General features: G+C 36.8%; 1 protein-coding gene across 3 annotated transcripts in view; it reads left to right on the top strand.

Annotated features, from left to right (window-relative positions):
* Nucleotides 1-14794, top strand: part of CLHC1 (clathrin heavy chain linker domain containing 1) — a 62144-nt gene that overhangs the window by 24692 nt on the left and 22658 nt on the right. For 2 of the 3 annotated variants that reach the window (XM_078149520.1, XM_078149519.1), the window contains exons 5-6: nucleotides 5945-6146; nucleotides 6247-6362. In XM_078149520.1, coding sequence (XP_078005646.1) covers nucleotides 5945-6146; nucleotides 6247-6362 — 318 coding nt within the window. Of the gene's footprint in view, nucleotides 1-5944; nucleotides 6147-6246; nucleotides 6363-6781; nucleotides 6867-12190; nucleotides 12298-14794 lie in introns of all 3 variants that reach the window. The other variant, XM_020996255.2, reaches the window with a different exon arrangement.

Genomic DNA, 14794 nt, shown 5'->3' with positions numbered 1-14794 from the left:
GTCTATCTTTCCATGGCCCTTTATTACATATAATTTTTATTGCATCATGATCTGTATGCATTAAATGGATGCATTTAATATTTCTGCCTTGCTGCATTGGATTGTGAGGTTTTTACCCTAGTATGTGGTCAATTTTTGTGTATGTGCCATGTACCACTGAGAAAAAAGTATATTCCTTTCTATCCCCATTCAGTTTTCTCCAGAGGTCTATCATACCTAACTTTTCTAATGTTCTATTCACCTCCTTAACTTCTTTCTTGTTTATTTTGTGGTTAGATTTATCTAGTTCAGAGAGGGGAGGTTGAGGTCCCCACTAGTATAGTTTTGCTGTCTATTTCTTCCTGTAACTCCCTGAACTTCTCCTCTAAGAATTTGGATGCTATACCATTTGGTGCATATATGTTTAGTAATGATATTACTTCATTGTCTATGGTGCCTTTTAGCAGGATGTAGTTTCCTTCCTTATCTCTTTTGATTAGATCTATTTTTGCTTTTGCTTTGTCTGAGATCAGGATTGCTACCCCTGCTTTTTTTACTTCAGCTGAAGCATAATATATTCTGCTCCAGCCTTTTACCTTTACCCTGTGTGTGTCACTCTTTTTCAAATGTGTTTCCTGTAAACAACATATTGTAGGATTATGGTTTTTAATCCATTCTGCTATCTGCTTCTGTTTTATGGGAGAGTTCATCCCATTCACATTCACAGTTATGATTACTATCTGTGTCTTTTTCTCCATCCTTCCCCCCCTTATGCTTTTCTTTCTCCTTTTCCCTCCTTCACTAGTGTTTTGTTTTTGACCACCACTCCCTTCAGTCCCCTCCTTTCTATTACCCTTTCCCTTTTCTTCCCCTTTACCTTACTGCTTCTTCCCTCCCTTTTATCCCCTCCCTTTTTTTCCCTTTTCCCTCCTACTGCCTATAGGGCAAGTTAGATTTCTATACCTAACTGATATGTTATTCCCTTCTTGAGCCAAATCTGATGAGAGTAAGGTTCAAACAATGCTCATCCCCTCCCTTCTTTCCCTCTGCTGTAATAGTTTTTGTGTCTTTTCCTGTAATGTAATTTACCCTTGTCTGCCTCCTCCTTTTCTCAGTACATTTTCTAGATCAGATTAATCCACTTACTTGGATCCATTTAACCCACTTGATTAGATTTTTTTTTATCATTACATCAAAGTCAACTATATCCACCCCTTTATGTATACTCCTTTAACATGGTGTAATAACAATACAGTTCTCAAGGTTGCAAGTGTCATCTTCCCTTGTAGGGATGTAAACAGTTGCCCTTATTAACAACATTTACCTTCTTATGTCTTCTTGAGTCTGTACTTGAAGATCAAATTTTTTGTTGAGCTCTGGTCTTTTTATCAGGAAGTTTGGAAGTCCCTATTTGTTGAATATCCATCTCCTCCCTTGAAAAATCATGCTCATTTTTGCTGGGTAGTTGATCCTTGGCTAATCCAAGCTCCTTTGCCTTATGGAATATCATGTTCATGCCCTGGTCTTTTAATGTAGAAGCTGCAAGGTCCTGTGTAATCCTGACTGTGGTTCCATGATATTTAAATTGTTTCTTTCTGGCTGCTTGCAGTTTCTCTTTCCTGGTAATTTTGGAATTTTGCTATTATATCCTTGGCATTTTCAATTTGGGATCTCTTTCAGGTGGTGATGTGGATTCTTTCTATGGTATTTTACCTTCTGGTTCTAGGACTTCAGGGCAGTTTTCCTTTATGATTTCCTGAAAGATACTGTCCAGGCTCTTTTTTCATCATGATTTTCAGGTAGTAATTTTTAAATTGTCTCTCCTGTCGATTTTCCAGGTCAGTTGTTTTAAATGAGGTATTTTTATCTTTTTCATTTTTTGTTTCTGTTTGACTGATTCTTGCTCTCTCATAGAGTCATTAGTTTCCATTTGTCCAATTCTATTTTTAACAATTGTTTTCTTCTGTTAGTTTTTGTCCTTCCTTTCACCAATTGTTTTTTTAGGGACTTGTTTTCTTCAGTGTACTTTTTTTCCAATTGGCCAATTGTATTTTTAAGGACTCTTCTACCTCTCTCATTTGACTTTAAAATCCTTCTTGAGCTCTTCTAAGAAGGCTTTTTGGGCTTCAGACCAGTTCATATTCCCTTTTGTTGCAGATGTGGGTTTGTTGACAATGTTGTCCTCTTCAGAATTTCTGTCTTGATCTTCACTTCTCATAATATGAATCTATGGTACGTTTCTTTTTACTCATGGTGTTTCTTATTCCTGGCCTTTAAAGAGATTGAGCTCTCCTGATGGGGAGCAGAGAACACTGACCCAAGCTTCTTGTATTGGGAGCCTTGGACCTCGTCACTGGCTTTGTGTGCTGGGGCCTCCGATGTTGGCAGTTGGAGGCTGTAGAGTTCTGGCAGCTTACCTGGTGTTGGGCTGGAATCAGCAACTGGAACTCAGGTAATTGGGTAGTCTGGCCCCCAGAGGTTGCCTCCTTTTCCTTTCCTTTCACTTTCTTCAGCTCCTTTCAGATGGACGTTGCAGGATGTTTATCCATCTGGGGCCCCTTGAGCGCTTCACAGAGTTTTGCTGAGGCAGTGGAAGACTGCTGTAGAATCCCGAGGCACCTGGTGGTTTTCTGAGCTGGTTTCCACCATTTCCTCCACCCTCATCGAGGCACTTGGGGGTCCAAGTGTTGGTGTTTGTCTGCTCTACCACCTGGGTTTCAGGATCTCCTCCTGGTATGCTAAAGTTGGTCTTTCTGCTCTCTGGCTGGGATGCCTCTGGTACCATATTGCTCTCCTTCCCCCAGGGCAAGAGAGGCTTTTCCCATTAATCCCTCAAGCAACCTGGGCTACTGGACTGCTGCAAACCATCTTTCTTCTTGTTTAGCTATTCCAGGGTTTTTCCTGGGGTGATATTTTCTGGGCTTTCAGAGGTTAAGGGAGGGTAAGAGCGACTTACTTCTTACTCCACCATCTTGGCTTCTGGAAGCCTAAACTTTTTCTTGACATGTAACTGTAGAAAAAAATAAAATACTGTTAAACTTTAAAAAATAAACTACATGAATAAGAAAAAATTGTGAAAAGGGGGCCCCAAGCTTTATATTCAAGGCTTGACTCCCTTCCCACCAAATACCAGTTCCACAGTGAACACATACAGCAAAAAGCAAAGAAACTAATTTATCTAAATTGATAGCAAAATAGAAATCAGAGAAAGTATACATAGGAGAATATATACCAGACAATACAAATTAGTTCTCCCATTGGGAGCAAGAGAAAGTGAAAGTCCTGGATCTCATCCAGAGGGAAATTCACCAAGGCTGTGATGTGGCAAGCTAGGAATAGGGACATTATAGAGACTGACAGTTCTTCTCATGTGGGTTTGTTCCCAGAGTCTTTCTCTTTCTTCAGTGATCTGAAGAGAGGTTGGCATTACACAGCTTCTCTATCAAGGTGGAAGCTAAAAGAACCCAAAGAAAGCAACTAGACTTGGGGCAGCTAAGTGGCACAGTGGATAGAGCACCGGTCCTGGATTCAGGAGGACCTGAGTTCAAATCCGGCCTGAGACACATAACACTCAGTAGCTGTGTGACCCTGGGCAAGTCACTTAACCCCATTGCCTAGCCAAAAAGAAAGAAAGAAAGAAAGGAACTGACTAGACTCTTCTTTCCCACTGTCAACAACTCTGCCTGCTCTTCATGCAGGTGTGGGGCATTGAGTAATCTTCTCCATCAATGTAAGAGTCTCTACAGTTGGCCCTTCAAACCAGGGGTACTCTAATACAAAACGAGAAGAATGAATAAAAATGAAAAAACAAACATATGGCATGCAATTAGAGTTGCTTGAACTTGTCCTATTTAGTCAGTCAGTAAACATTTATTAAGCACTGACCATGTGCCTGGCACTGTGTTAAGTGCTTGGAATACAAGCAAAGTTAAAGTAGTCCCTGTTCTCAAGGAACTCATAGTCTTCTTCTTGTTGTTTTGGTGAGGCAATTGGTATTAAGCGACTTGCTCAGAGTCATACACCTAGTAAGTGTTATGTGTGTGAGGCCAGATTTGAACTCAGGTCCTCCTGACTCCAGGGCTGGTACTGTATCCACTGTGCCACCTAGCTGCCCCTAGCTCATAGTCTTAATGGAAGAGACAACGTGCATACAACTATGTACAAGTAAGCTATAGTATAGGATAAATTAGAAATATTCAAAGAAGGCACTAGAATTAAGTGAGATTAGAAAAAACTTCTTGTAGAAGGTGAGATTTTAGCTGGGACTTGAAGGAAGCCAGGGAAGTTAGGAGGCAAAGATGATGAGGGGGGACATTTCAGGAATGGAGGAATAGCCAGTGAAAATTTCCAGTGTCAGGAGATGGAGTATCTTATTTGAGGAACAACAAGGAGATCAGTATTATTGGATCATAGAGCACATGGCAGAGTATAAGGTGTAAGTTCAATGTTGAAAAATGGGAAATGGATGGGAGAAATGACTGACCCAGATTAAAATCATTTCTTAAGAAGTTTAACCAATGTAAATAATATGTTTTAATAAGGAAGCCAAAGGAGCCTAGAAACCATCTCATTCAGTAAATAATTGATCTCTTTGTCACATTAAAGGTAATACTGCTCCCCTCCCCTCCCCTCCCCTCCTCTCCCCTCCCCTCCCCTTCCCGTCTGTTCCCTACACTTCCCTACCCTTCCCTTCCTTTCCTTGGACAAGTTTATCACATCATTCCCTCCCCTTTTTGTCCCTCTCATAACACTGGGTGAGAGGCTATTTCTGTCATGCTCTCTCCCAGAAATCACTGCTGTTTGTTCCCACTGACTCCCAGCTTTATTGATAAATATCTTCCTTTCTATTGATGATATGGTGTAATGATAGACCATAATCAAAAGTTGTAGCATTTTCTATTTATGCTCAGTAAGCTCCCTATGTCACATTTTTATTTAAAAGTTTTTAAATTATAAACTTCACTATCAACAAAAACTAACATTCAAAATAAATAAAAGAACAACAAAACTTACATGGAAGCATAAACTTATATAATTTGTAGTTTATTTAAAACATTTATAAATAAATATTTAAACGTTAATGGGATTGTCCTATTTGTTTCTGTTCCCCCTTATCAATATCTTTTCTTACATTTCTGGATTTTTGGCAAGATTGTGTTGTTATTATTATTTACATAATCATAGTCAAGAAGGCAGTGTGGTATAGTGGAAAGAGCAGAGACTGGAAACAAGACTGGAATTGAATCTCATTTCTGACAAGTGTGACTCTGGGCAAGACACTTATCCTCTTTGAACATTAGTTTCCTAATTTATAAAACATGATTAGTAATGCCAGGAGTACCTACCTCATAGAGTAGTTGAGAGAATCAAATAAAATCATGTCCATAGGGCATCCCAAAAGTCTTTGCTGTTTTGAGGTACAAGCTTAAAACTGTACAGAAATTTTTGGGACACCTTGTATAAAGTGATTTGCAAACTGTAAAACATTATATAAATGTCAACTATTGTTGTTATTGTTTTTTTTTCTTTTCTCTGCATTACTTCTGTATTTATGTTTTTTCTGTTACTTTTCTGTTACTTATATTTGTCATTTCTTACAGTGTAATACTTATAGTGTAATTTCACTGCATTCATATTACAGTTTGTTGAATTATTCCCCAGTTGTGGTACAGATTGCTTTTAAAACTTGTTGTCATAAAATTTAATCACTTTGATTTCTGATATGTCTTTGATCACAATGGATTATTTTTCAGGTGTATTTCAGGTTTTGATTTGTTGATATATTAACTTTTAAATTAAATAGTGATATGTTGTATAGTCTTTTTTCTTTGCCTTATTGTTATTGGGGTTATGTCATCTTTTCTATGTTTTAAAAAATTGAACAGTTTAGTATGTCTTTAGACTTTGTTTGATATGATAGAAATTCTGTAAATAGCTTGCATGATTTTGTTTGCCTTTTCAATAGGCATGACCCTAGCAGAATCTCTCAATCTAGATTCTCTTAATGAATATCTTAATCGTCTTGAAGAAAAATATGAAGAAATTAAACACCATATGATGGTAAAATACATCCCACACATGAGAAAGGCTGACTTAGATGAAGAAAAGATCCAGGTATTACAGAGGAGAGATATAGCTGAAGCAATAAACAACGATTTACAATTTCGGTATGAATTTATTCTGTAAAAAGCTTAAAATGTGTATTATTGCTATATTTAATATCACATGGTTTGAGACCTAGTACATTGATTATTTTTATCTTTATAGTCATAGAAAAACAGAAATGGTTTTAAGTGCATTTTCTACCTGGATACAATCTGACATGAGCATTTCTTTTCAAGACTTCATAACCCAAATTAGTGAAACTCAAAGACTTTTACAAGGTAACTAATATTTTTAAAAATAACATAAATCACGGAAGACAACTCCAAGGCAATGACTTGGTCATTTTTAATTGTAGAAAGCTTAGGAATGGGCCTAAAATATGCCTCGAGGCTACAGAATTCAATTTAGCTTTGCTACCAGTGTCTGTGACTAGTGAGCCTGTTGCTTTAACACCTTTCAGGTAATCAGTAAATAATAGTTATGGAGGAAGTGACCTGAGGAGAAGATGACTGGCATTGTATTATATCAATAAAGAGGGAGATGGTAGGGAAGCCATGGGGCCAGTGATGATGATATGCCACAATTGTAGCATGAAGTCCTTGAGTTAAGTATATCCTTATTGGGCTGTATGTAGGAGATGACAGGTTTCTGGGATTAAATACATCTTTAAACATCTGTGCGTGTTGCAACATTTCAGATGATCAAGCACTTGTTGAGGAGTTACTTGAAGAAGACCCGAGCAAGGCTAAGGAAGCTGAAGTGTTGCTTGACTACATCGAAAGGCAAATAGAAAACAGCTCATGTGCAGCTGATTAATGGGCTATTATTCAGTTTTGAAACTTTAAGCTTTTTTCTAGCTAGCAAATTAATGTTTCATAGAATATTTATTTTTAAAAATAAATCAATGCAAAGAAATTGCCAGACCGAGATCTTAGATTTTCCAGGATTGACATAATGTTAGCGCAAGTGGGTTTTGTTTGGTTTCGTTTTTTATGTTTTTCAGCCCATTCTCCATGCCCCAAGCCATCCAGAATCATACTGTCCTGGTTAATACTGCTGCTTTTCTCATTTCTTCCTAAAGCCTAATTAATCTTCCTGCTGAATAAGAGGTTTAAAGAGATCATTGACTAGTAAACTCTATAAAAATAATGAATAAATGTGGGCTCATTAATGAATTAAAATTTGTAAACCTCATACTGTAAGATGATGTTAAGGATAAATATCATTTAGCTGTTTTTAGCTGTTAACTTACTGAATGCAAAAGCAGGAGGAAAAAACTATGTTGTATTACTTGAGTGAAAATGTGTTACTCTCTTATCTCTTATCTTCCCTTAAATGCCCAATTTGGGATATGAGAGAAAATACTTGTTTTATGTTGCCAGCTGTTATTGTTATTATCATCATCATTATCATTATAATTACCTACCCTCATACTAGGGGATTCCAAAATATATATTTGTATATACATATCAAACTCCATAACCCCACGTTCTTCATCCTACTCATTTCCTTCCCACGTAAGCCACACACAAAGATGGTCATATCTTGATCTTGCCGTCACCTACAAATGTACCACTTATATGTTTATGAACTCTGCGAATCTGTTATCTGATCGCAATCTATTAGCTTTCCATATTTACCTCTGCCATCTAATACCATACCTTGTTCTTCATTTACACTGAGACCTGCATTCCTTTGACCCCTCGGTTCTTTCTAAGGCTATCACCTCTTCACTAAGTTACCCTTTCCTTCTTTCCCTATCTTGACAACCAGGTAAACCAGTTTTTTACCTTATCACTGTCCTTTTGAGTCATCAACCCCCTTATTATATCACCAATTGTGCCCTACATAGCCTTAGCCTTCAATCATTTCCACTATCAACAAAGGTAGAAGAGGTCACACAACTGTTCTGCCTGGGTTTACTACAAATTTATGTTACATAACCTCAACTGAGCCTTCACTGATACTAGCAATCCTTTTAGACCATACTAATTAATTCATTTATCCTATTCACCACAGCATCTCTTCTAACCCTTTTCAGCCCTCTCAAACCTTCCATGGCTCTTTCTTCACTAACCCTCTCAGCTGAGAACCTTGCTTACATTTTGCTGAAAAAGTAGAGGACATTTGCCAAGAACTCTCTTTTCTCCTTTTCATTATGTACCACTCAAATTCCTTCTGCCATTATTTCCTTTTTTTCCTGTCTTACATAAAGAGGTAGCCATTCTGGCCAAGGCAAACCCCTCTACATGCATCTTTGATTACATTCCATCCCATCTCTTTCAGCAGATTGCCCCCTCTGTCATCACCACTCTCTCACTTATCTTAATCTCTCCCTGTCTATGGATTGCTTCTCTATTGACTATGAACATGCCCATATCTCTTTCATCCTCAGAAAACCCTCACTTGATCCTTTTTTCCCTATCACCCCATTTCTCTCTTGCCTTTTGTGGCTAAGCTCCTTGAGAAGGGCATCTAAAATAGATGCCTTCGCTTCTTTTCTCTTCTTCTTTTCCTAACTGTATACAGTCCAGCTTCCAGCCTCATCATTCAACCAAAATTGCTCTCTCTCTAAATATGCCAGTAATCTCTTAATTGCCAAATCCAGTGGCTTATTCTCAACCCTCAGCCATCTTGACCTCTTTTCAGCCTTTGACACTATCAATCACCCTCTTCTTGGTACTCTCTTTAGATCATAAGGACACTATTCTCTCCTGGTTCTCCTCCTATCTTACTGTTCCTTCTGAGTCTCCTTTGCTGGGTCTACATTCATTCAGGTCATGCCTGCTAATTCTGGTTATTTCACAGGACTCTGTCCTGGGGCCTTTTTTTTCTTCCCCAATACTATTTTACTTGATGATCTCATTTACTTTTATGGATATCAGTTATCTATGTTGATGATTCTTAGATCTATGTATGCAGCCCTAACACTTCTGCTGACCTCTAGTCAATCTCTCATCTCCATGTCCATCAGACATCTTGAGCTGAATATCTTGTAGACATCTTACACTTAACCTGTCCAAAACTGAACATATAAACCTTTTCCACCCTCAAAATCTCCCCAGTCCCTCAGGCTGGCAACCTAGGTGTTATTCTCACTCTTTCTAACCCCTATATCTAATCAGTTGCCAGTCTGTTGAGTTCAGCTTTGCAACATCTCCTGCATTTGCCCCCTCCTCTCCCCTGATACTGCTGACACCCTGATATAGACCTTTATCTATTCACACCCCTGCCCCCTACTCAGTAAGCTCCAGTGGCTCCCTATCATTTTCAGGAACAAATGTAAAGTCTTCTGTTTAGTATTCAGAGCATTTTGTAACCTATCCTTACCCCCACCTTAACCTTTCCAGTCTTCTTACACCTTACAGCCCCGCAATGACACTGTCCTAATTGCTCTCAGCTCCTAGCGTTTTCATTGACTGCCCACTATGTCTGGAATGATTGCTCTCCTCGTCTCTGCCTCCTGGCTTACCTTCAAGTTCCAGCTAAAATCCTATCTTCTATGAGAAACTTTTCCCAATCTTTCTTAATTCCTAGGTCTTCCCTCTGTGGATTACTTCCAATTTATCTTGTTGTTTTTTTTTTTTTACCAGAGTTATTTTCATGCTTTTCTTCCATTAGATTGTGAGCTCCTTGAAGGCAAGAATTGTTTTTTGCCCTTCTTTGTATCTCTGACACTGAACACAGTGCCTGGCACACAGGAGACACTTAACAAATACATATTGACTAGTTATTAGTCATTAGTTCTGCACTATATTAGTGCTTCCTTAGCCTTATTCGTAGTTCCTACTGTTGAGCACCCAAGAATATTGAATGTAAGGATTAGAAGTTACTTTTAGTTTTTAATTGCATTGCTGTACATGATGCTTTATGTTTGCATGCTTCATTATATCATATTGTCATCATAAGTCTTGTCATCTGTTATTAGATCTTTCCCTTCTCTTCTTATTTTTTAACCTATCACCTTGTCTATCTTATTGGGATATCTTTTGTCATTGGCCTTCCCTGTCATCATCTCTTCTACACGTGGTTCATCTTTAAGATTACATCTAAAATTAGAATTTTGTCATTATTTTTCCCTCCCACTGCTCTCGTCCTTCACCTTCCATTGAACAATTAAAATAAAACCCTTCACAACAAATACAAATAGTCCAGCAAAGCAAATTTCTTCATTGGCCATGTCCAAAAATGCATGTCTCATTCTAGATTTTAAGTCCCTTTCTACATAATTCATCTTCAGTCATCTGAACTTGTGGTTTATCATTGCATTAATCAGAGTTCTAAAGACTTTCAAAGATGTTTTTCTCTGCAGTGTCATCATGTGTAAATTGTTCTCAGAATTCTGCTATCTTCACTCTGTTTTTCCTCTAAAACTATCTATTTGATCGTTTCTCATATTCATCCCTTTTCAATAGTATTTAGATCCTGCCGGATTGTTTTACTTTTTATTGAGAGCTGTGTATTCCATTTAGGTAACTATGTAAAAATATAGAGGTCTTTTTGCTCTGAAAGGAGAGAACAGATATTTAACTATTCATTAGTATGTCATCTGAATTATCATATTACTTAAACATTCCATTGAGTATTTATTGCCTGGCATCCTAAGTACTAGGATCTTTTTCTCTTACTAGACTTTGTACTCAGTATTCTTCCCAAAGCTGGTCCTCTGGGCAAGAAACATTTTTCTCTTAGAATATAAATGGTGAAATGGATAGAGTACTAGCCTCACACTCAGAAAGACCAGGGTTCAAGTTTGTCTCTGACAAGATAATACCATCTGTGTGACCCTGGCCATGTCATTTAACCCCTCAATGCCCTAGGCAATTCTCTAAGACCATAAGTTGTAGAGCAAGTACTGATGGGTATTGGTATTGGAAATTTCCTATGGGAATTCTCTGCCAGTAAAATCACAGGTTTGGTCCAAAAAATAATAAATATCCCCTAAAGATACTGTTTTGAATTAACTTCCATCTATCATTCAACTAGTTAAGTCATTCAACTAGTATTTATTAATTGCCTATTATATGCTGGGTGTTGTGCTAAGTGCTGGGGATGTAAAGAAAGGCAAAAATGGTACCTGCTCTCAAGGAGCTCACATTCTAATGGGAGAGACAACATGCAAACAACCATGTACAAGCAAGATATATATTGGATAAATTGGCCATAGTCTGAGAGGGAAGGTACTAAGATTGAAGAGGACTGGGAAAGGCTTTTTTCGGAAAGTGGGGCTTTTTGGCTGTGATTTGAAAGAAACCAGAGAAAAATGAAGATGGAGAGTTCCAGGTATGGCTTACCACCAGTGAAAATGCTGGGTTCTGGGGAACAGAGTGTTGTGTGCAAGGAATAGCAAAGATGCCAGTCAGTGACTGGCCCTAGAAAATGTGGAAGGGAGTAAGATGTAAGAAGATTGGAAAGGTAGGAAGGGGTCGGGTACTAAAAAGCTTTAAAAGCCAAACAGGATTTTATATTTGATCCTGGAGATAATAGGGAGCCACTGGAGTTTATTGAATAGGAAGGGTGATATAATCTCTTTTATTTTGTTTTCCAAAAGTCACTTGCTAGTATTATTAAAAAAAAAATGGCACAGCATTTTGTAAATTCATTTATCACTTGAGACTGTTCTCTTAAACTTCCTTAAAGAAATAAAATGGTAGGCAACAGATTAATAGTAATATTACAATAATAACAACTAGCATTTATATAACACTTTCAGTTTTTCAAAGTACTTTATATGTGTTATTTCACATTATCTTTGATCCCTACAACAATCTTGTGAAGTAGGTGTCATTATTGTCCTTATTTTCAAATGAGAAAACTGAGTCAGAGAATGATTAACTGACTTGTTCAGAGCTACACAGCCAATAGGTATGTGATATAGGATTCAAACTCAGGTCTTCATGGCTCCAGGTCCAATATTCTATCCGCTATGTTACCTGTTAGGATTAGAAACATAATATTAGAGTGCTTGGAAATGATTATGATAATACTAGAATGGCTTTTGTATATTTTATATTATTTTCTTCTGTATGCTTAATCTGTGTCAGACCATTTAACCAGTTTCTTTTTATTTGGGGGGGGTGGACATTACAAAATGTAATGATGATAGGTTCAACGAATTGCTAGTAAATGGTGAATATGAGTCTGCAGCTGTTTTTGCAGTGAACAGTCCTAGAGGAATTCTTCGAAACATAGGGACAATGAGGAAATTTGAGGGTAAAGATTTCTATATGCTTTTTTTTTTTTGGTGAAGGGTGGTGTGGACATGTGATTTCACTGGTAGAGGGAACTCTCAATGAAGATATTCCCTTGACCAATGCAAATTAGCAGTTTATGATATTGGAGAGATGTCGGGGATACTGAGAAGTTAAGTGATTTGTTCAGGGTCACAGAGCATGTGGCTGTTAGAGAAAGGACTTAAACCAAAGTAGAGTCACCTGAGTCTTGGCACTGTATTCATTATACCTTGCTGCCTCTCCTGGGAATATCATATATCTATAAACATTATTATAAATTCTTTTTCTTTTATCTGAGAGACAGCAAGGTTGTGAACAAGTCACTTAGCATCTTTGTGTCTAAGTTCCCTCATTGGTAAAATGAGAGGATTGGGCTGGATAATTTCTAAGGTCCTTTATAATGTTAAACTTTAAATTTTAGAGATACTAAGGTGGGTAAAGTTCAATTAAAAAGAAAGAAGTTTTAAGCAATTTTGGTTTTTGGTTAAGTGTATTTTGTCTTAGAAAACCTATATAAAGCCTAGTTTTAATCTGACATAAATCTCAAAGGTAAAATTTTTGAGACATATGAATATATTCAACAGTCACTCTTTTTTAATGTTTTATTTTTTCCAATTACATGTAAAAACAATTTTTACATTCTTTTTTAAAATTTTGAGCTTCAAATTCTTACCCTCCCTCTTTTTCTTCCCCCTTCATTGAGAAGACAAGCAATTTGGTATAGGTTATACATGTGCAGTTATACAAAATTTTCCATGTTAGTCACTTTATGAAAGAAAATACTGACCCCTCAAAAAAGCCCAAGAAAAATAAAGTTAAAAAAAGTATGTTTCAATTTGCATTCAGACTCTATCAGTTCTTTCTCTGGAGATATATAGCATTTTTCATCATAAGTCCTTCAGAATTGTCTTGGATCATTGTGTTGCAGAGTTTAGCTAAGTCATTAACAGTTGTTCATCGTGCAGTATTGCTATTACTGTGTACACTGATTCTACTTTTGGTTCCATTCACTTCCCTTTGTATCAGTTCTTGTAAATCTTTTCAGGTTTTTCTGAAATCATCTTGCTTATCATTTCTTATAGCATAGTAGTATTCCATCACAAACATTGAAATCTTTGAAATTTGAAATTAACTAATTTTGGAAATTAGCCTATTTTTACCCATCTTTCGGCATTTAAAAAAATTAGTTCAAACCTGTGATTTCATTGGTGTAGAGAGAGATCTCGTCAAGTAGGTTTTCTCTACTAATGCAGATTGGCAGCTTGAGTCTTAGAGAGTTTCTTGAAGTATCTCCTGAGTGGTTAAATGACTTCAAAGGGCCCCAAGCCAGGAGGGGTCAGAGTTCAGACTTGAACCTGTTGTTCTGTGTCTGGGGTCTGCCCTTTTTCCACTGGAACACACTATCTCTCTCAATGCCTTTATATTGTCTTTTGGGTTACTTGCAATTTTGAATTTTGTAAGACTGTGATGTTACATGACTCATAGCCATTTAGTATATCTAGAGTTACCACTGATCTCTCTTTTTTTAAAAAAGGATTTTTATTGGTTTTTTTTTTTACACCACCAGAATTTGTTTCTCCCATCTTCTTTCCAGAGAGTTATCCCATATAACAAATACTATTTTTAAGGAAAAAGAAGAAAAATTTTAAAATAGTAATATATTGAAAAAGTATGAAAATATATGCAATATTTCTCCCACCTCTCTGTCCTCTTCTGTCCTCCCTACCCCCCACAAAGGAGTTAGGTGGTCAGGGGAGTCTTCTTATTTCTTTGGGGCCATTTTTTAAAATTTTGTAGCATTCACTTTTGATTGTTTTGTGATCGTTTTTTTTTTCATTTACATTGTTGAAGTCATTTTGTATACTGTTTTCATAATTCTGCTTTCTTTACTCTTCATCAGTTAATGTAAATCTTTACATGATTTCTCTACATTTATCACATTTACCATTTCTTATGGCACAGTAATATTGTATTACATTCATGTACTATAGTTGGTTTATTCATTTATCAATGAGTTAGTATTTACTTTGTTTTCAATTCTTTGCTATCAACAAATAACTTTTGCTATAAATATTCTGGTATATTTTTAATAGTCACTTTCTTATCAATAACCTCCCTGGAGACATAAGACTAGTAATAGGATCTCAGAGTCAAAGGATATAGACATTTTAGTCACATTACTTGCATAATTCCAAATTGCTTTTCAAAATGGTTGTACTAATTCACAGTCTTACCAACTGTGCACCAGGCTGCCTTCTTTCCATAATCCCTGCAACATTGACTTTCCATCTTGTCATCTTTGTCAGTTTGCTAGGTATAAGGTGAAACTTCAGGGTTGTTTTTATTTTTGTTCCTCTTATTATTGGTGATTTGGAGTATTGTTTCATGTGGTTGTTAATACTTTGCAATTTTTTTTGAGAACTGTTTGTCCAGTGATCTCTTAATTGTTAAATATGATGGCCTTTTCTTAATTCTCA

The sequence above is a fragment of the Phascolarctos cinereus genome, unplaced genomic scaffold (assembly GCF_003287225.1).
Source record: "Phascolarctos cinereus isolate Bilbo 61053 unplaced genomic scaffold, phaCin_HiC Scaffold_2;HRSCAF=192, whole genome shotgun sequence".
NCBI lineage: Eukaryota > Metazoa > Chordata > Mammalia > Diprotodontia > Phascolarctidae > Phascolarctos > Phascolarctos cinereus.
Note: the sequence above shows the minus strand (reverse complement) of the source record. Positions and strands in the feature narration are given on the sequence as shown.